General features: G+C 34.7%; 2 protein-coding genes across 3 annotated transcripts in view; both read left to right on the top strand.

Annotated features, from left to right (window-relative positions):
• Positions 1-258: 258 nt before the first annotated feature.
• On the top strand, positions 259-14371 carry LOC125660288 (uncharacterized). Its single transcript, XM_048892109.2, has 4 exons — positions 259-1458; positions 12119-12296; positions 12570-12734; positions 12977-14371. The coding sequence occupies exons 1-4, from the start codon at positions 265-267 to the stop codon at positions 13906-13908; spliced, it is 2469 nt and encodes an 822-aa protein (XP_048748066.2). The 5' UTR covers positions 259-264; the 3' UTR covers positions 13909-14371.
• Positions 14372-14971: 600 nt separating this feature from the next.
• Positions 14972-22929, top strand: part of LOC125660376 (uncharacterized) — a 21542-nt gene continuing 13584 nt past the window's right edge. Inside the window, exons 1-3 of one of the 2 annotated variants that reach the window (XM_056148943.1) lie at positions 14972-15146; positions 15250-15277; positions 20144-20287. In XM_056148943.1, coding sequence (XP_056004918.1) covers positions 15144-15146; positions 15250-15277; positions 20144-20287 — 175 coding nt within the window. In that variant the 5' untranslated portion in view covers positions 14972-15143. The remainder of the gene's footprint in view (positions 15147-15249; positions 15278-20143; positions 20288-22929) is intronic. The other variant, XM_056148944.1, reaches the window with a different exon arrangement.

The following is a 22929-nucleotide window of genomic DNA, read 5'->3' as shown; positions in this document are numbered from 1 at the left end:
CCGAGTAGTTACGATTGGTAACTCTTACTGCATGTTTCAATTCATAATATCTTTTGTTTATAGTAAACACTGAGAGAAATCGCATGCAGTTTAAATCGTTCACTTCTAGTGTTGCTACACTTAGGAAGATTTGCAAAACGCAATTAAGACTATAAATGGTTCATGCAATACTTCTTGAGGAATTGACATTAAAAGTGGTTTTCTACATATATGAATAAAGCACTAATTCCTCCTACCTTTTCGTCTCTAGATAAACTCTATGAAATGAGAATTTCGATGCGCTATAGTGTACTCACAATCTTCGAGGGAAAGGAGGAGGAAGAGCGGCGGACCACTGATAAAGATGTGGGCAGCACTTCGTTGGTACTCAAGCAACCAACAAAAGATAGGGACAAACCGCAGGGCAGAAATAGAAACAACACTACCAAAAATTCAGTATTGTATTGTGAGATTACCAAAGATGACAATCAAAACCTGCTGGTAAACAAGTTGTCGCTATACAAACACGTTTATATTCCAAACCGACTCAGAGTTCTACAAACATCGACCCAGAGTCTGTCACTTTCTCTGGGCGAGTTTGCAGTGTTACTACAACGATATGATCCAGATTCCATAGAAACGGAGAGGATTACAAATTTTCGTAATCTTATTCAAATAACCTGCGAGAAAATGTTTAAAACAGGTAGCAGAAAATATATTCTGTTCAACAAGCACACTGATTCTGAAATAAATGGGTACAACTTATCTCAGAATGCCAATACGACACCAGAGCCGGACACAGAAAAAGAAAGTATATTGAATGAGATAAATGAGCCAGAGTCTGCGCCCATGATTGAAAGAGAAACGATGAATAAAGGGCCATTATTAGGGAATCGAAAACCTGCCACAGAAGAAGCAAATACATTCGCCTCCTCCCAATTGTCATTTGAAGACCAGTTTGGTCATCTGTCGATCTTTGCTCAACAAAGTAGCCCAGGAAAAGAAAGCGGCACAGACCCAGAAGAGATAGCAAAATCGGCTATTAATGGCATGTTGGCGAAATGTATTGAAAACCTCCATAAACCCACTGTGAACAGCCGTTTGTCTGGTAGAAACGCTCACACCCTCGTGTCCAATATAAACATCAGAAATCCCATCTCCAAGATGAGAAGGTGTTCTACGCAGGAGATGGTACATTTGCAGAATGAGCTGGAGAGGAAATTCTCAACGGAGAAGAACAATCTAGAACAGGAGAACGATCATCAGTTCAGCCATGGCGATGGAGAGGCTTTGCAACAATCAGCAGACGACATTGAGCAATCAACGGAAAACATGGAATGTCTTCGTCGGCAGAGGATGGAACGTTTGCAACAGCTAAGGAATGTATTGGAACAAAAGAAAGGGGAACGGAAGGACCTAGATAACAGATCAAAATTAAAGAACGAAATGGAACCGAACAGCGAAATGGTGAGAGGAGAGGTAAGAAAACCCATATGCAGTTGGTAGATATATTGCACAGTTCCTTTTACTCCTTTATACATGAAGTAAGCACAACAACAACAAGTGTTTGTGCTATTATCTGATTTAACTACGTGTATGTAGTATTGTAAAACAAAGTTTATCTGATAAACACAGGTTCATGATAGGTTAAAATGTAACAGTCCCACACTATGAATTGTTATCAAATGTTGATTATAGTGAACATTTACACCCATCAACAAATACCGTCCTTAATGTGTGCATTCACATTGATAAACGTGGTTTAGCATTTGTAAACTATAGTTTAGATTTCACAGGGTTTAATTTTTTGGACAATCGGTTGCAAATAAACCAGTCAAACACGTTCTGAAAAAAAATATCGCTATATTGTTATGTAACTGATATGTGGATTGGTTTTAGATTTACCAAATTGTATTCGAATGACGTAAGTAAAGAGTGGATAAGTTTGTCTCTCACCAATTGGCATTTCTCAAATAATTTAGATTTTCAATGAGTTTTTGACATAGTGATCTTTATTTTTGCTTTATCACATGATATTAATTCGGCTTTAATGGTTGCATATGATTTTAATATGGCAAAATATATGGATATAACAATTGAATGTGACACATATGAGCATTAAATTTGGTGATTTCCTGAATTGCATGCCACTGTTGTTTCTAAGCGCACTAAGTCGTAAACTGACAAACTCGCTGCGGGAGACCGTTTGCATGGTTCAATGAACAATATTGGGATTAAACAAATATCAAACCAGATTTAGTTCACATTATGTTTCTAACTATTTTGAGAAACAAATGGAAAGTTCTCTGAACCAGTTCAAAATTAGAATGTTTTTACTGAACTAGTTATTTTAGAACGAATTCGTCTTATACATGTAGTTTACGCTTTGTAACCTACAGTTGACAATTGGCATATCTATAGTCATGATTAGTGAACCATTCAAAGCAAACAGAGGGGTAAAACAAGGGGATAATTTAAGTCCTACACTGTTTAACATATATGTCGATGATTTTTTAGAATACTTAAATAGTTCAGATACTTTACCAGCATATTTAAACTCAATGCTGTTAATCACAAGTTTTTGCTGATGACTTAGTTTTAATTTCTGAATCTTCATCCGGGCTTCAAAATTGTTTGAATGCTTTAGAAAAATATTGTACAGACTGGAAGTTACAAGTGAATATGAAAAAAAAAACCAAAAAACCAATGCAATAGTGAAAGATATACAACATATATGGCTTGTATTATAAGTATAACATTGTACCTATAACAGATCAATATAAATATTTAGGACTTACATTTACATTTAAAAATGGAAAACTGAATCTTGCTTCTGAACAACTTTCAGAACGTGCTAAAAAGGCATACTATGCATTGAAATCAAGCATACCTGGAAACGACAATCTTTCAGTACAAGTTTTACTCAAATTAAACCAATCAATGATTGTACCAATTATAATATATGGATCTGAAATATGGATTACAGACTATAAATTAGATATTAATACCATAAAAAAGCATCAAATTTAGCAGTCAATGCTGAATTGGGTTCTTATCCACTCTACTACTTATGTTATGACAACATATTTAAATACTATATCAGATTAAGAGACATGGAATCAAGTACCACATATAATAATGCGCTCTTAGTATCAGCTTTTAAAGAAGACAAAGAATTAGCTTTGAAAAAGAGCTATAATTCATGTCAAAGCAAGATTTTCAATCTTCAACATAAACTTAACTTGACTTCTTTAAATATTTCTCATGAGGAGTTTAAGTGTAAGCTTAATAAAACTTCTGCTGACATTACCTATGAACAATTGAACAAAACCCCATTATCTAACTCAGGAAAACTTTATTTTTATAGTAAAATCTTAAATTGTAATGAATATAAATTGCAGGATTTATTAAAGTTTCCTTTGAAAAAGTGTGAAAGATCACAGCTAACAAAATTAAGAATAAGTGCACATTCACAATTCATTGAGACAGGTAGATATTGTAAACCAATAATCCCGAAGGAAAAACGTACATGCTCTGCTTGTAAATTATTTGTTGAAAACGGAAAACAGTTTGTGCTTTACTGCATGTCCTATGTATAACAAACTTCGATTTCAATATTATGATATTTTTAGTGATAAATTATAATGTGGTACTAATCCCATTAAAGAAATTGTCAACCCATGTTATATCAAACGAGGGCGTACATGGACTTAATTGTTCTATACGATCTGACATATACATAGATGATAATAGTACGAATAGTACATGTAATATTAGGAACAAATAAAAGAATTCGCTGTATATTCTATATGAACTATCTCATTTTCAAATAATGTTTTATCAAATTTATTAATTTTTTTGTGATTCTTTGGAATAGAATGCACTTTTGAGTTCATATGATAATTTGAATGAATATTTTATACATCTAACGTAGTGGAAAATTAAAGTGTATATTTGAATTTTGACATTATAGTTTACTATCACTGTCTTGTAAATTAATGACACTAATTTGACTTGAACATATTTTAGTGTCCCGATAATATATAAAAGTTCTGACAACTTACTAGGTTCTCAACTTGAATCATTACAACTGTTAATAATTAATGTAAATTTATTGAGGACTTTGATAGATATTCTTCATCATTCCGTTTTGTTGTTGTTTTTAATTTGATAAATGGCATGTTTCTATATCAAAGAAGAAATATCTTGCTGTTGACATTTAGATAAATTGATGACGTTTTATCTATTGATATTCACTTCATTCGTCCATTCGATATATCCCAGTGAACTCGAAATGAAAGACACCTTAATCTTCCACTTTGTTTCATATTTGTGGTTTTTATTTTTTTACTGAACATAGACATTCGTGGGAAATTAACATATGAGAAACAATCATTAACAACTCAAGTTTATTTAACAAACAGGATAACTTCAGGTTCTCCATCGTTACTTTCCATATTTATTTAACAATATTCCATTGTCATCTATATTTGGTGTCTGTGTCTCTCAACAGATTCGGTACGCGATAGCATGTTATGCGGATGATCAATTTTTAAACAAAGACAGACAGGCTTTTGTGAAATAAGTTGACGTAATGGCCCTGTCACACTACATCACGACCATCACGACCTCACTACGTTCTATATATTTTTTAGATCGTGGTGAGATCGTAGTGCGAACGGCATGAATTTGTAATTTTGTCTGTCTTCACGATATTACGGCGTCCTCACTACGCTCTTATCACGACTCCACTACGATTAAACTACGGCCTTGTTACGATTTCACCACGTTCTCACTACGTTCATCAAGTTCTTACTACGCTCCCACTACGTCCATCACGTTCTAACTACGCTCTAACCACGACTCCCACGACTGCAACACGAGTTTCCTACGCTTCTGCCACGATTGTACCACGATCTTACTACGATTCTACCACGATCTTACTACGGTTCTACCACGTTTCCGCGCCGATGTCGCCACGCTTTGCAGCAGCTGAATCAGATCCAGATTCAGTATAAATACAGCTCAGAACCTTCAGGACTATTGATCCTCCATCCTCAATTCATTCATCAGTTGATCATAATGGCCAAACTGAAGTCTTTTTCAACAGAAAGCCAAGGTCGTACCCAGCAAGATCTACGCTGCCTTACGATTCTCCTCCTCCTTCGCCTAAGTAACAATATAGCAGCTTGGTCGTTAAGTGCCATATACTGAATATGCATCAACATCTCCTTCAATATTTCTTGGTCTGGCCTTTCCATGATTCCAAAGAAGCAATGGTCATATGCAACTTTTGTTCAGTTTTTATACCAGTGTGTGGGGGAGAACAGAACGTGATTCGGTCGTGGCTTGCGCGCAGTGAAATCGTAGTGAGGACGTATTAAGGACGGGATGATCTTGGTAGAAACTTACTACAGTCTTCAACAACATAGTATGGACGTGCCGTGATCGTAGCGGAAGCGTGAAGAAAACGTAGTGCAAACAGGATGATCGTAATGAGAACGTAGTGAAAACGGGATGGTCGTATAGAGAGCGTAGTGGAATCGCAGTGCAGTAGGTTTCTTCTGCATCACGATCCCATTACGATGCTACTACGACCAATGCCGATCTAAATACGTCCTTACTACGCTTCCACTACGATCAAATTTGACCACGACCGCACTACGTTTGTTTTGAGCATGTTCAAAGTTGCTCCACGACCATAAAGACCTTACTACGTTCTTACTACGACGTACCCGATCGCACTACGATCATCAATTTTTACATGGTCGTAGTGCGAACGTGGCCTAGTGTGATGGGGGTATTACAGAGGTTTGAATAGTCTCGTTTAAAGTCAACATTTGACCAATTCTATTCGTCGTTATAACGAACTTGTTTGCAAACACAACCTGCTATTAGGTCGAATGTTTCATACAAGTGTTAGACCGTTATATTTGTATACTAATTTTGACTACGGATTACTCCGTATACCTGATCGAGATGATGCATTCTTGGCGGGTGAATTACAGTTGAATAAGTATCATCAGTTTCTGGGACCAGTTGCACAAAAGTTAGTTAGCTTTAACTGACAGTTAACGCTATATAAATGCTCTAGTTAATGGAAAGTTTTAAAACTGTCAGTTAAGTTAACTAACCTTCGTGCAGGTGGGTCCAGATCATTGATTAATCATTTGAATTAGCCATTTATTCATATTGACGAGAATTGTTGATTACGGTAATAGTGATGGTAGAATTGTTACCTTTGCTTATTTCTTTTATTCGAATACAATTTTGTAGTTTAAGCCATTTATTTGTTGTATTTCAGTTTGAAGCCATAAACTGAAACCGAAACTATTTTATATGCACTAATTTGTTTTTGGAGTGCAAAACTCTGTTTCTCTTGAATTCGCGTCAAAATATTCAAAATGAATTTTATTACAGATTTTACATTACTACGTGTAGATATGATATTTAGCATTACCTTGTTATTTTGATATAGGCGATGGAAGATACTTCATATTTCAGGTTTTCTTGTATATGAATCATATGATATCTCCCACACACAATATGCACTATCAGTATTCAGTATACATGTAGCATTACAAAATAGGCGTGATAAATAAGCTCTATAAGGCTATTGTTCATCAATGTGAGTTATAACCATGTCATGATCTTCCGAATGCTACATGTATTACGAATCAAACCACAGGATGAGCTTTCCCAACATCTGAAAAAATTGGATATCAAGTAATTTCGCTGGGTTTTTAATAACAAATTCATTAAATTTGTGCAGTTAACTTTGCATCAATAAATTCATATATTCACAATTATACGCAGACTCTGTCGTGTTACAGTTAGTAATTGTTCAACCTCTTAAATCGATCGTCCATATAGTGCTAGCGTTAGAATAACAATGCTCTTAAATATTACAGCTGAAGTTTATCTTATTTAAATAAACAATGCTTTGCAAAATTTTCTTATCTCTGTTTCATATGATACGGTTTACATTTAATAAAACAAATCTTTCTGTACTGGGTTGAGTTTTGAATACAGCACTATATGCTTTGGTGGATGTTTTCTGTTATGTCTGCTACGTATCAAAAAGGCGACGGTGTGATTCGGCTCACTCACAATTTCCTTGCAATATATCCATACGTGCCCGATGACCTCGGAAGTTGAACTAAGATCAACTCCTTGAAACCATATTGATAAAGGACAGCGAACAGTGAATAATCTAACAACTCCAATAGAATATAAAGAAATTAGGAGTTGGGCAAACACGGACACTTGGACGTACCAGAGGTGGGATCAGTTGCTTTAGGAGGAGAAAACATTCCCTGTCAACCGGTCACTCAAAATGCTGTATATTTCTGCCACATAGACAATATATTAAGCTTGTAGTGGGATGGCCTATATTTTTGCAGTTATTGTACTCGCACAGGAAGTAGGGTAGTGTTTACCGATGTCGTCCTAAGCTTCAGATAACATACTAGTATGTTTTAAAAAAGGGTAAAGTCAAGCTTATGGCACCAAAATCTTTATTATGTGCTCAGTTTTACTAGGCTGCATCAGAAAAGGCGAAGATAACGATAAGATACCTCCAATGTTAACAAGGGTTAGTTTCTTCAATTCAATAGAGAATACTTTTCAGAATGTACATTTCTTAAAATTGAAAGGGGTATTAGCAGTATCTATTGTTTATTTCTGTTATGATACAATTAATACCAGTGGTATTGTTTAATTCTGTTATGATACAATTAATACCAGTTGTATTGTTTAATTCTGTTATGATACAATTAATACCAGTTGTATTGTTTAATTCTGTTATGATACAATTAATACCAGTGTTTATTTCTGTTATGATACAATTAATACCAGTGGTATTGTTTAATTCTGTTATGATACAATTAATACCAGTTTATTGTTTAATTCTGTTATGATACAATTAATACCAGTGTTTAATTCTGTTATGATACAATTAATACCAGTGTTTAATTCTGTTATGATACAATTAATACCAGTGGTATTGTTTAATTCTGTTATGATACAATTAATACCAGTTGTATTGTTTAATTCTGTTATGATACAATTAATACCAGTGTTTAATTCTGTTATGATACAATTAATACCAGTGTTTAATTCTGTTATGATACAATTAATACCAGTGTTTATTTCTGTTATGATACAATTAATACCAGTGTTTAATTCTGTTATGATACAATTAATACCAGTGGTATTGTTTAATTCTGTTATGATACAATTAATACCAGTTGTATTGTTTATTTCTGTTATGATACAATTAATACCAGTGTTTAATTCTGTTATGATACAATTAATACCAGTGTTTAATTCTGTTATGATACAATTAATACCAGTGGTATTGTTTAATTCTGTTATGATACAATTAATACCAGTGGTATTGTTTATTTCTGTTATGATACAATTAATACCAGTTGTATTGGTAAAGCCTAAGACTTCAGGCAACAGATTTGTTCTCCGGTCAAACAATACAAACAAAGCCAGTCAATAACTATATATTATCAAATGTATTTTCGGACAATATTAATTTCTTCAGCCCCACTGTTCATAACTGCTAAAGCCCTCGGCCAACAGTTTTTACCACAGAGTTAAAATAAATGACTAATGTCTTCATACCCATTAAATAAATGTACAAGTCATGTGCAGTGGCATTAAGGATCAAGTTACTCAGACGGAAAGCTCACAAAATCTTCTTATCATGTTTAAGTTAATAAATGCATATGTATCTGGATAATGATTACATACATGATACACACACACACACACACACACACACACACACACACACACACACACACACACACACACACACACACACACACGTACGTACATACATACCAGTGACGGATTTAAGGGGGGGGGGCGCAACCGGCGCCCCCCCCCCCTAAAATTTTCAAATTTAAGGTAAATCGTGGTGTCTTATTTAGAAAAATGTACTAAACGATAAAAGAAGCAATAATTTCTTCCACTCCTGGAGAAATAAATAACAAAATCTTTTGATTTCTTGAAATACTTTATTGTGAGAACTTAATTTTTTCCAATAACCCTTAAAATTTGCGTCATTTTTTTAATTTCACCTTATAAAAAATGATAGAAAATAGCACAAATGACTAAATAGGAGACATATTTCAAGCTCTATAAAACCTGTAAAATCAGGAGCTTCCGGGGGCTTCTCCCCCTGGACCCCCACCAGGGCTTCGCCCAGGACCCACTAGTGGCCTCAAAGTGGCCCCCAGACCCCCTGCCTCATAAAGTAGCGCCCCCCGTAACCACAATTCCTGGATCCGCCCCTGCATACATACATACATGTTACATACCTTACAGGATTTCTCCGACCGTTTTCTTTCTTCTTTTGAATTGTACGGCTTCAGAATCAGATGTAATACTAGAGTATACTAATCCTACTGGATTTTCTCCAGCATAATTATAGGATCGAAAGTACCCGAGTATAATTTTATAGGTAGAGTCTGTGGCAGTAAATTCCAGACCTCCACGTCTGTATGACGAGTGCGTAAAGTGGAGAGCTGATTGTGGCTGTCACACATCCTGTATGTACCTTGGCATGGTCACGTCATAATATTGTATAGGTGGTAATTTTTTCTGTTGAAGAATCATTTTCTGTAAGTGTAGAATCAATCTCCGGATTTAGATTTTTATTATATTGTTCTTTATTGAGGACATCGATTTACCTTGATAAGATGTCGTTAGACTGTAGCATCAGAATGCAAGCTTAAACAGTATTGAAAATAATCAAATATGGATTCTCAAAAATTCCGAAGAACTTTTAGCATAATTGAAATCACAAAACTTTTCTGACGTCAATCTCATCAATGCGTACGCCTTTTCAACACTTTACACGGTCATTCCTCCTAACGATGAGTTAAAGACAAGACTTTTTAACATCATAGACAGTTGCTTCTTCAATAAAAATTGGAACACCGAACTATTCATGCCTTGTGATCAGTCATTCAAAAAATTAATTTGTTAAACATCACTCTGATTCTACGTACATGTACAAGTACTCTGAAGTTGATATTTAAAAAAATAAAATGCTGGAGTTCCTTTTTGACAATATTTACGTAGTATTTGGTGATCAGGTCGTCGAACATTCTGTTGAAATCCCCATGAGCATAAATTGTGCTACCTTGTTAACTGAACTGTTTGTGTGATGTGTGTGTGTGTGTTGTATTTTTATGAGGCAGAATTTATCAAAAGATTCTACATAAAAAGAAAACATCTCTTGGTGTGACCTTGGACTCCACATTTAGATATATCGACGATGTTTTATCTATTAAGATTACAAATTTTGATTCGATATATCCCAGTGAACTCGAATACTTGACATGACAGAGTCTTCCCCATCTCCTTCATATTTGGATATTTCATTGAACCTAGGTGTCAATGGCAAATAACAACAAAACGTTTAGACCAACGAGACGACGTCAGCTTCTCCATCGCCAGTTTCCTATATTTGTGTACCAATATTCCATTATCATCTGCATATGATTTTGTGTCTCTCAACTGATTCGATACACAAGAGCATGTTTTGGGTATGATGAATTTTTAAATCGAGACAAGCTACTGAAAAAAGTTGATGTTACAGGGGTTTCAACAGTCTCGTTTAAAGTCAGCATTTCGCAAATTCTATGGCGTTATATTGATCAATTTGCAAATACAAGCTATCACTGGGTGAAATGCTGTCTGACGCGTTTCATGCCAATCGTTAGCCGTTCATTACATTGATTTTGACTACGACTTACTCCGTTTACCTGATCAAGATATAGGGTTCATGGTTGGTGTGACCGATCAATAGTGGATGTTTACTTCTCCTAGGCACCTGATCCCATCTCTGGTATGTTCAGGGGTCAGTATTTGCCCTCTTAATTTTGTATTTTTATAGGGTTGGTGAGATTTATCAGTGTTTGTTGTCTTCACTTGTTCACTAGTACACTGAGGTGAACAGTCGATTGGTTGGTTTTATATTGTTTATAACATCCTGTGAGAGCATTTTCATTCCCATGGAGACGTAACCAATTCTGGTGAAGGGTTGCAAAATTTAGGCCTATGCTCGACGCTTACGGTCTTTGAGCTGGGAGAGATCTTTATCGTGTCACGCCTGCTGTGGCACCAATCTCTACTCAGAGTTGTCTCTGCTTGCTCTCCAACACACCTATGTCAACGTCGCGAGGGTTTTACAAGATTCTTGTAAAATGGCACGTATGCTCAAATGAAGTATGGTTTCGGCTTCAGTTATAAAAATATACGTAAATGAATAAATACTGAGCAGATGTCAAGTCTTTTTGTGACACAAAAAAAACATTGATTTGGTGTTGAAACGCGAATATCGGGTTGTTCTGTTGCACCAGGCTTATACATAGGTACATGAAGAATGCATAGCAATGGGGAAAAACTACAAATAATTGCTTGTTCCACATTTTCACGATATTTCATAAGGTAGTTCTTAGTTTTATTAGCCGTAAAAAACGTGGATTTACATGTGGAATAACATTGCTTATTTTGAGACGTTAACAGAGGTACATACGTGAGTGTAAAGAACGATAAATCGGGGTAGAGATTGCTGTGACACGGGGCCTCGGTTTTTACGGTCTCATTCGAGGGACCCCCATTTAGTCGCCCTTTACGATAATCAAGCGGTACTGAGGACCTATTCTAGGATTAGATGAATAATATTATCAAAATACATGTATGGTATACTTAGATGAATAGAGTAATTAAACACACATGTAGTATAATTAGATGAAGAGACTAATTAAAATTCAAGTGTAGCATGCTTAGATGAATAGTGTTTAATTAAGATCCGCGTATAAACGATTTGTTCAATTATAACTAGTAGAAAGCCATTTTATTATGATGATATCCAAATGAGATTCCTTTGACAAATGCCTCGTGTTAATATAAAAGTCACTGGAAAACAAGGGACGTTCTGTATCACAACAAGGCGTTTAAACGATAAGAAACCCATCTCTACTACGACCTTGAACGCAATATATAGGTCAAAATTTGTGGCACTTCACGCACAGCTGGTGAAGTCTGTATATATTGCTGGAAAAAATCTCAATTGGGACGTACACCACTACCATAATATTTATCCTCATTTCAGCACATCGATGAGGATGGTGAAACTGATGAGGAAAACGAAGGAGTGGTGATTACTAAGGCTCCGACTTACATCGATGTGCACATTGTCCCTCCACGGAGAGGTATCAGGAGTATTTATAGGGAGGTTGAGCGCGTCCAGTGTTCCTCCAGCACGGAAAACTCGGACATCACAGATACAGGTAACGCCCAGTCGATTAATATGTACGTAAATTTCCGGATATAGTTGCCTTCACAAATGTTTGTAACTCGTTTGTAGGTAGTCTGAATCTACACACAAACTGCATTCAAATTCATGAAGACCATTCTTAAAAATTACCGAGATTTTACAATTTCGAGTGATTTCGTAAATGGTGTTTGTCTTTAAAAAAAATAATAGGAAGCCGAAGTTTTGAACTGGTTACCCTCGAAAGTTGAGCCCGCACAAAATTTAATGATTGATTATTTTACTGTAGACAGGAAAGGGTGTGATGACGACAGTTGTCCACTCGGGCTCTCTGATTTAAACTTCAGATCACTTATTGATGCTAAAAAGGAAAGCAAACCCGAAAGTAGGTCATCCCCTTCTATCAGTCGACACTCGTCAGCAACCATTAACAGGCGCCATTCACCAGCCGCAGGTAAGTGTCTTAGGGTGATCCAAGCAGATCATATTAATCTTTTATTGCTTTTTAAAAATCAAAATGTCACAATTTTCAATACTTCTGTCATCTCAAATATAAAACTGATCCACTTTTACAACCGTGCTTGTACAGAAGCACACATGTGCAATTACATAAAGTATTCGCTGCATATGTAATATTTTCATTCTAGCCATTAAAGGAGTAAGTCATACTACTACAAAAACGTTTCTTTCAAACAGAGAAATCAAACCAGGGCACACACATTGATTTACCAAGCGACCAAATAACAAGTGCCCAAGATTCTGAAAATGGAGAGCCAAAGACTGAAAAGGATCTGTACTCTATGTATGAGAAAACTGGGATCAACAGTCAACGGGGAGTCCAGTATCAAAGACCCCAGACAGCCGTGAATGTTTCGGACGCCGATTTCTGGAAGGATCTCAATGATGGCAAAGTTGGCAACACCAGGCAGCTCATGCATGATTCAGAGGAAAATGTTGAAGTGTCGCAGTGGGCCACCAGAGACTTGCATCCCTCGGAGGAGAATGAGATTGGGGATTTCTTTGAAGAATGCTTTAAATCTAGTGGAATGCAGTTAGATAAACTCACAAACAGTGCTGCGAACTCTGCTGAATTCCGGAGGCGGGTGAAACCGGAAAAAAGGAAAAACAGCCTTAAAGAAGAGCTGAAGGAGAAGACTAGGAAAAAGGAAAGAGGAAATAAGACACCAGTTGTATCTCTCCAAGCGGAAACGGAATCTGTGATGCAGAAACGTGCGTATTTAGAAAACACAGCACATTTAGAGGAATCAGAGGAAATGTTGGAAGAGAAGAGAAAGGAGCTCAGGGACGCTGAGAATCTTCTGTTTTTTAAAACAATGGCAAGAGATGGAGGCTTTCTGCAACCTAACGTAAAAGCCCCGCCCAGTCCACGCGGATTAACCTCACGGAATCATACCCTTTTTACGGGTTTTACAAAAATGAACTCCAGGTTATTTACACCAAGTGATGTTGATAAAGGCATACTATCAACACCCAGCCGAAGAAGCAGCGATGCTTTTCCAGATGATCATCACAACTTCATCAGTGAAAATCAGGCGGAGGAGAATTTGATGTTCTTCAGATACATTGCCAGAAACAAATCCTTCTTCAAATTCAACGAAAGCAATTAATATAACTTACAAAACCTTTATATGGAATAAGAAATTAGTATAACTTACAAAACCTTTATATGGAATAAGAAATTAATATTACTTACAAAACCTTTATATGGAATAAGAAATTAATATAACTTACAAAACCTTTATATGGAATAAGAAATTAATATTACTTACAAAACCTTTATATGGAATAAGAAATTAATATAACTTACAAAACCTTTATATGGAATAAGAAATTAATATAACTTACAAAACCTTTATATGGAATAAGAAATTAATATAACTTACAAAACCTTTATATGGAATAAGAAATTAATATAACTTACAAAACCTTTATATGGAATTGGAAACTTTTACACATTGTCTTATAACCTGCAATGTGTGAAATAAGTTTTACATGTATAAAGCTTCAGTTGAGGCTCTATAGCAATTTGTGTAATTTGATGTGAATAAAGAATATCAATGCGACAGTGTTCAAGCGTGTTAATAGCTAATCGTAACGAGAGAGAGAGAGAGAGAGAGATGGTAATGCCACTACAAATGGTATGTTATTTAAAGATTCGTTTGAACATGTTTTAATGGTACAATTGAAAGAATCAAAAACAAATTCTACCACTTACAAGTTCTTCTCAAAGAGAGGTGGTATTATTCAAAGATGAAAGTTTCCAAATGCAAGAATAAAAGTCACTTATGTTTAAAAGGGTTTTTCATCTGGAGAGATAGATACTAGCCTAAATTTATGACTTGAAGATCAAAGTAAATGATACAATCTGTGAATTCCTTGACACACTTTATTTATAGACATGAAAGCTAGAATATATGTAGAGTGGCGACCCTTGTCCCACCTGTACATTTGACACAACTTACGCTTGACCCCCTCGTCACTCGTAGTTTTGTTTTGTTTTTTAAAATATCGTGAAAATGTATGTAAAATTAATTTAGATTTTTTTTTTTAAAAAATCACCTTTTATCTATAGTATCCTTGTTGTTAATATTATTTTGTATCTTTCACAATTGAAAGAACAGGGACGGATTTTGTTGATTTTTTTTTTGTTTCAACAAAGAAAAGCCTTTACTTTATGCGTTGTTTTTTTTAACCTTCAATGATATATTGTTACACTGTACACATAATGCTTATTTAGGATATTTGTATGGCGTAAATGATGCAGCACGGTAATTCTCTTTCTTGAGCATATCTGGTTGAAAAGGACCTTAAAGACATTCCAAATATAGAAATTTAATCAAACATGGTAAGATCGTTAATGACTAAATATTTACTGATATCATAAAACTTGTCTTCCTCGCTATTTTTGCAATGGTTAAACATAACGTTCAGCAATATTTACATTCTAGGGTGACGTTCCCAAGGAATATCAAGAAGGTAGGTAAAATGGAATAAAACAGTTGGACAAAGGTCTCGTGAAATGAAAATTACTAGAATAATATTTTGAAGGAACAATTTCTTTTGGAATGATGAAATACCTCGTTCATATTTTTTCTTAATTTTCATCGATTATAGCTTAATTCAACGGCTTTCAATCTGATCCAATCATTAGAATAAATGTTTTTATTTTAGGGGATCATGTTGTGCACTGAATACTAGTACTGTACATTCTGTCATACAAGCTATATACCTGTAGCGTACAATAACAGGAAATGTTAAAGTGTTTTGTATTTATAAAAACAGTTTGGTTGGTTCTAAAGGGTATGTTTTACAAAGCTGTTAACTTCGTTTGAGTAATTAAAATACTTTCTGTAAAATCTCAAGATCTCGGAGATATTAAAATTTTGTTACCCGAGATCTTTAACGTACAATTAACATGCATTATAAATATTGTTTACAAGACGATTTGAATATATATAATCTTTAAAAAAAATGTATTCCAGTAATTTGTTTACTCTATCATATATATTTAAAATGCCGAGAGCCTGTGGACACGTACTTGTGATATTTAAAATGATGTCTGAAACCTCTGGGATTTTCAATGTTATTTCAGTTCTTTTGCTTTAAATTCAAAAGGAATCGCTATCCCTGTAAATAATAACTTTGATTTTAAAGTTATTTCTGGAAAAGGTGGTATAGGTGGGATTTGTTTGGTGGTTAAAATAAATTGTCATGAAGTGGTGTCATGCATTATTTATAGTCCGAATACTGATTCACCACAGATTTTTGAAAATACACAGACACATATTGATGACATGCAGTGTCAAAATATTATATGGTGTGGAGATTTTAACTTGGTCTTAAATCCAAACCTTGATTGTTATAACTATAAGTGCATAAATTATACAAAGGCAAGAGAAACAATTTCAGAAATGATACTTATCATTATTGATATTCTTGGAGGAAAAAATCTCCACTTACACAAGGTCGATTGGATTTCTTTTTACTTTCTGTATTATTGTTATCTAGTGTGGATACTTGATATATTGAGTCTAGGTACAGATCAGATCACTCAGCAATTTCCTTGTCATTAACGTTTAATGATTTAAAAAAGGACGAGGGCTATGGAAATGTGATAGCTCTTTACTTTATAATAGATACTATAGTATGGAAAGCCTCAGAATACCCCCACATTATCATTATTATAGAATGTATTAGAGACATATTATTTTACAGGTTAAAAACAGTACGCTGTCCCTTTTTACAAAGTGGACAACATACACAAAATGCAAGATGAAAATATTTTCTTCACTACTAACGATAAGTTATTCCTTGAAACTTTGCTTTTTGAAATAAGAAGTAAAAATCTCTTACTCTTCATATATTCAAAAGAGGAGAAAAAAGAAGAAGAACAAGACTTAATGAAAGACAAAAAAGCCAATGAGGGAAATGCTTCTGAAGGTGATATGAAAGAATTATCTTGCAAAAACAACAATTAGCAAAACTAAGAAAACATAAACTACAGAAAATTATATAAGAAACAGAGAAAAATGGATAGAGGAAGGAGAAAACCCATCAAATTATTTCTGTAAACTTGAGTTAAGGAACTTTACAAGTAAAATCATAAATGTATTTAAACTGAAAATGAAATATATGATAAAAAAAAATTGACTGAAACTAAAAAAAAAATAATATGAAAATTCAAATAAAAGTAATTTGGATAATGTCGAGTTTGATTTAAAGAATGAATCAACATGTGACAGTGTTCCCAAACTTTTAAAAGAGAGTCAGAATTTTTGGAGGGTAGAATTCCTTTAAATGAAGCCTCAAACACCTGTCTAAATATGAAATGAAATAAGTCACCAGGATCTGATGTGTTTTTGGCTGAATGTTTTAAGGTCTTCTGATGTTGGTGTTTGTGTGATTATATCTACTAACTATGGTTACAAAATGATATTATTTGACATGGTGTAATAAATTGTTACCAAAGGTTGACAAGCCTAAGGAGTATATAAAAGATTGGTTAAATGCGGTATACAACATTGTTTTTGAATCTTTTGCAGCTATAGATTTGGGGAAAAAAATATTTAGATAAAATAATTGACCCTGATCAAACGGGGTTCATATCCAATAGAAATATTGGAGAAAACACAAGATTAAGATATTTTATACTGAAAAATAAAACATCCCTGGTCTTTTATCACGTATCAACTCTGAGAAAGCCCTCCATACTTTATCATGGAATTTCATACGCTCCTTTATTCAGACCTATGATTTTAGATATTGCAACGGGGCAGAATTTATTCAAAAGCTTCTACGTGAGAAGAAAATATCTCTTGCTGTGGCCTTCAGCTCGACAGTTAGATATAACGACGACATTTACAATAATCATTTTCATTCATATATCGATTCGATATATCCCAGTAAACTCGAAATAAAAGACACCACAGAATCTTCCGCTAATGCTTCATACTTGGATATTTTCTTCAACACAGATGTTAACGGCAAACTAATAATTCAACTTTATGACAAACGGAATTACGTCAGCTTCTCCATCGTCAACTTCCCACATTTCTGTAGAAATATTCCATTAACACCTGCATATGGTGTTTAAGTCTCTCAACAACTGATTCGATACGCAAAAGCTTGTTCTGCGTATGATCAGTTTTTAAATCGAGGCAGGCTACTGACAAACAAGTTGATGTTACAGGAGTTGCAACAGTCTCGTTTAAAATCAGCATTTCACAAATTATAACGATCTAGTTTGCCAACACAACCTGGCATTGGGTCAAATGCTTTCTGACGTGTTCCATACCAATTGAGACCGTTCTTTGCACGCTGATTTTGACTACAGTTACTCCGTTTACCCAATCGAGATATACAGTTCATGGCGGGTGTGACCGATCGACAGGGGATGCTTACTTTTCCTGGGCACCTGATCCCACCTCTGGTATGTCCAGCGATCCGTGTTTGCCCTAATATTAATTTTGTATTCTGTATAGGAGTTATGAGATTGATCACTGTTCATTACCTTCACCTACAAAAAACTTTATATTTCCTCCATTTTTCAATTTATACAAATATAACACCTACAATTAACCAAGGTGAAAATCTATTAAAAGTGTTTGATATTCAGAGAAGGTGCTGACAAGGAGACCCTCTATCGCCTTATGTCTTTCTGACATGTGCAGAAATTATAGCAAAATTACTATAGGTAATATTGAAAAAAAAATTCAACTAGCTGACGACACCTTAGTTATTCTTGATGGAAGTGAAGAAAGTCTATCAGGAACTCTAAAAATATTAGAGATTTTAAGTAATGTTTAGCTTATGTATCACGTTGTATGGATTGGCTCAAAAAATGTAGTAATGGTGTTTTATTACCCAACAATAATCTTAATTGGGGAACTTTTAAATTCACACTGTTAGGAATAATTTTTTTTATGGTTGAATTACACAAAATGCCTAGGCTAAATTATGATCCAAAGTTAGTAAAAATCAAATCCATTCTAAACCAATGGGGGAAAGACATGTAACTTCCATTAGCAACAGTACAGCTATCGAAACATTAGTTCTACCTCTGTTGAATCATATTCTAATGTTTATCCCCAACCCGTCTGTGTTATATTGTAAAAGATTTTTTTTTTTAATTTTCTTTTCATTTGTATGGAATGGTTCCACTCATAGAGTAAAGAAATATGTCCTTGTTACGAAATATGAGGATGTAGGATGTAGGTCTAAAAATGAATGGTCTAACGTCTTTTATAACTTCAATGAAATCATTTTGGATACCGCATTTTATTTTTACAAATAGGGGGTTGAATAACTTAATGCATGGCTTTAACTACTAGTAACTAGATTCATATCCAGTGGGATTGAATATGTCAAATTAGCTACTTTTGAAAATCCATAAAAATGAGTTTTGGATTGATGTATTCAAGTCATAGGTTGAACTACAGAATGTTTGTACAGAGTTAAATGTTACAGCAAATATTCCTTTATTTTGTGATCATGTGATTCATACTTCTAAAAGTGTTTATACAGCAAGGTGTAAAGAGGGGGAAAAAACATTGAGTGTGCCTTTTGCAATGTCATATTTAAAGTTTTTCTATGAAACACAAAAATTTATTTCTTACAGAAATGGTGACACTGAAAATCTTTATACCCTTTGGAACACATGGAACCAAATCTTTTCATAGCTCTCTCAGATAATTAAAGACGTCTGTACTTCTAAATTATAAAAATATGTTCTGTGAAATATATACAGAATGTTTATTATAAAATAAAAATGAATTAGAAAAAACCCCACCAGTTTGAATAATGTATGGTCTTTTCTGGACAACGATAGTTATGCAAAATGTCTTGTACCATTACGAAACTCACGAAATGAATTTTTAAAAAAGTACACCTGGGTAATAACTGCGATGCTCTTCACGCCAGAATACTTCATAAAGCACGTGGTGCCGCAGTTCATACCCTCATGTATTTTCAAAACTGAATTTACTTCTTGTATACAGTGTACTTTCATTCCTGGAATTCCGAGTCATTAACACTGATTTAAAATAGACGTACTATATTTATCAAGATTTATACGCGCATTGTTCACAACTGTATCGCATTCATCAGGAAATAGCTATCATTATAATTGGTAAAGAATGTAAATGTATATCTTATAAAACAGAAAACCTAAGTGCAGTCAGATAGACGTTCATTTCAATAAATCTAATATGCTCTCTCTCTCTCTCTCTCTCTCTCTCTCTCTCTCTCTCTCTCTCTCATATACACAGATTCTGTCGTACGAATGACTTTAGAAAATATATCATATAGATTGTGTTAGAGTAATAAGTAATTATATATTCTCAGGCTTGGATCGGTATTTCTACATGTATGCGGACCCGGACACAGGATTGCTCAATGGAGACGGATTTAGATCTGTTTTACAGTGTCTACGCCTATGCCCATCGGAAGCATTCGTCAAAAGAGTTTTTAAAGAACACAACAAAGATGGTATTTCTAACTTCTTGATAACTGTCATTCCAATTCTTTTCAAATTTGGTATGAAGCATCTTTGCACTAACAAAACCGCTCAGTATATTCTATGCAACTCCCGGAAGTATTGATTTCTACCCCTGTGCGCATGCCCCAAATGACGTATTTGTTTACAAACACAATAACGACAACACAGTATGCAATCAGCTGCTAGCTGACCGCCTGAGCCGGGTTGGAAATAGTTAATGAAATGTTACTGTTGATTGATTGCTTTGGCAAATAAAATAGGTTAAATAAAACTTTTGTTTATTTTGGAACTTTGTCAAATCATTTGAAATATCAATCCTGAAAAGTTCCAAGACTTCATCCTCGTATGGTTTCAACGGATATGATTTTTTTTATTACACTTTAATTCACAAACCCTGCAAATGTGCACCAAATTTACCAAAATGTGCATCCATATTTATTACAACTAGGCGCAGGCCAAACAAAGAAATACACAATATTCACATTGCACAATTCTGAACACAGCATGCAGCAATACGAGCGCGAGCTGAGTGATTTACAAATGGCTGACAAAATGGCCGACAAGACCTTGCTCAACCGCTTGGGTTATGTAAACATGACCCTAAATTCTGAACTAGTTCTAATTGTAACGGGGACCGTTACATATGTTCCCCCAAACCTCCCCCAATTAAAAAGTGATGTCCTTTTAAATCTATAGCAAAAAATCATTTTATTTTAGTCTTTAATTACATGTAGTACATTCAATATGGTCATTTCAGTACCAAGAAATGAAAGAAAGTGTTGCACGTGCATACACGCGCACGCGTGTACGATTCCGAATTTTTGTTGATGTCGTTCAACAGGCATTTGTATCATATACCCACAGTATGAATTTCATAACGTTTCCACCAAATATAAGAAAGTTATAGCGATTTTAAAATCGTCCAATCAGAATTCAGCACACGTGCATACACGTGCTTAGCAGTAATTCTAACCACAGCAATTTGTAAGGAGTACTAAGACACATCTAAACCATTAATATCAATAGAATTTGATGAAAAACAAAAACCTTATCGTCCTTTAAAAATTGAACATTTAAAAAACGTTGCACGCGCATGCGCGTGTACGTTGGCATTTTTTTATTACACCAATATATAGATACACATATTGTCTACTTATGCTGTGAATACCATCTCATTCGCTTCATAAATAAGATAGTTACAAACATTTTAGTATTATCCAATCAAAATGAAGCGCACGTGCATGCGCGTGCAAATTGGTAATTTTGACTATGTAAATCAGTTAAGGGTCTCAATATCTACCTATGATATGAATTTCAAGCCATTTCAATGAACAACAAAAAAGTTAGACTGATTCCAAAGTTAGTGTACAAATTTTGGAATGCGCGTGCACGCGCATGCGTGCGCGTGCTGACAAAATAACTATTATTTTTCATATGTACAAATGATATACTATCATCCTATTTAGGTTTTATATCGCTTCCTTCAATATTCTGATTTTCCATTTTTTTGTACCAAAATTGCAATGCACGTGCGCGCGCGTGCATGCACGTGCAAACAAAATGACTATCACTATGCACATCTACAAACGCTACACTATCATCCTGGAAAGTTTCATATCGATCCCTTTTGTAGTTTCTGAGAACACTACCGGACAAAAAAGTACCGGAGAAAAAGAATAATAACTAGTTCTAATTGTAACGGGGACCGTTACATATGTTCCCCAAACCTCCAATTAAAAAGTGATGTCCTTTTAAATCTATAGCAAAAAATCATTTTATTTTAGTCTTTAATTACATGTAGTACATTCAATATGGTCATTTCAGTACCAAGAAATGAAAGAAAGTGTTGCACGTGCATGCACGCGCACGCGTGTACGATTCCGAATTTTTGTTGATGTCGTTCAACAAGCATTTGTATCATATACCCACAGTATGAATTTCATAACGTTTCCACCAAATATAAGAAAGTTATAGCGATTTTAAAATCGTCCAATCAGAATTCAGCACACGTGCATACACGTGCTTAGCAGTAATTCTAACCACAGCAATTTGTAAGGAGTACCAAGACACATCTAAACCATTAATATCAATAGAATTTGATGAAAAACAAAAACCTTATCGTCCTTTAAAAATTGAACATTTAAAAAACGTTGCACGCGCATGCGCGTGTACGTTGGCATTTTTTTATTACACCAATATATAGATACACATATTGTCTACTTATGCTGTGAATATCATCTCATTCGCTTCATAAATAAGATAGTTACAAACATTTTAGTATTATCCAATCAAAATGAAGCGCACGTGCATGCGCGTGCAAATTGGTAATTTTGACTATGTAAATCAGTTAAGGGTCTCAATATCTACCTATGATATGAATTTCAAGCCATTTCAATGAACAACAAAAAAGTTAGACTGATTCCAAAGTTAGTGTACAAATTTTGGAATGCGCGTGCACGCGCATGCGTGCGCGTGCTGACAAAATAACTATTATTTTTCATATGTACAAATGATATACTATCATCCTATTTAGGTTTTATATCGCTTCCTTCAATATTCTGATTTTCCATTTTTTGTACCAAAATTGCAATGCACGTGCGCGCGCGTGCATGCACGTGCAAACAAAATGACT

This window comes from Ostrea edulis, chromosome 9 (genome assembly GCF_947568905.1).
Source record: "Ostrea edulis chromosome 9, xbOstEdul1.1, whole genome shotgun sequence".
Lineage (NCBI taxonomy): Eukaryota > Metazoa > Mollusca > Bivalvia > Ostreida > Ostreidae > Ostrea > Ostrea edulis.
Note: the sequence above shows the minus strand (reverse complement) of the source record. Positions and strands in the feature narration are given on the sequence as shown.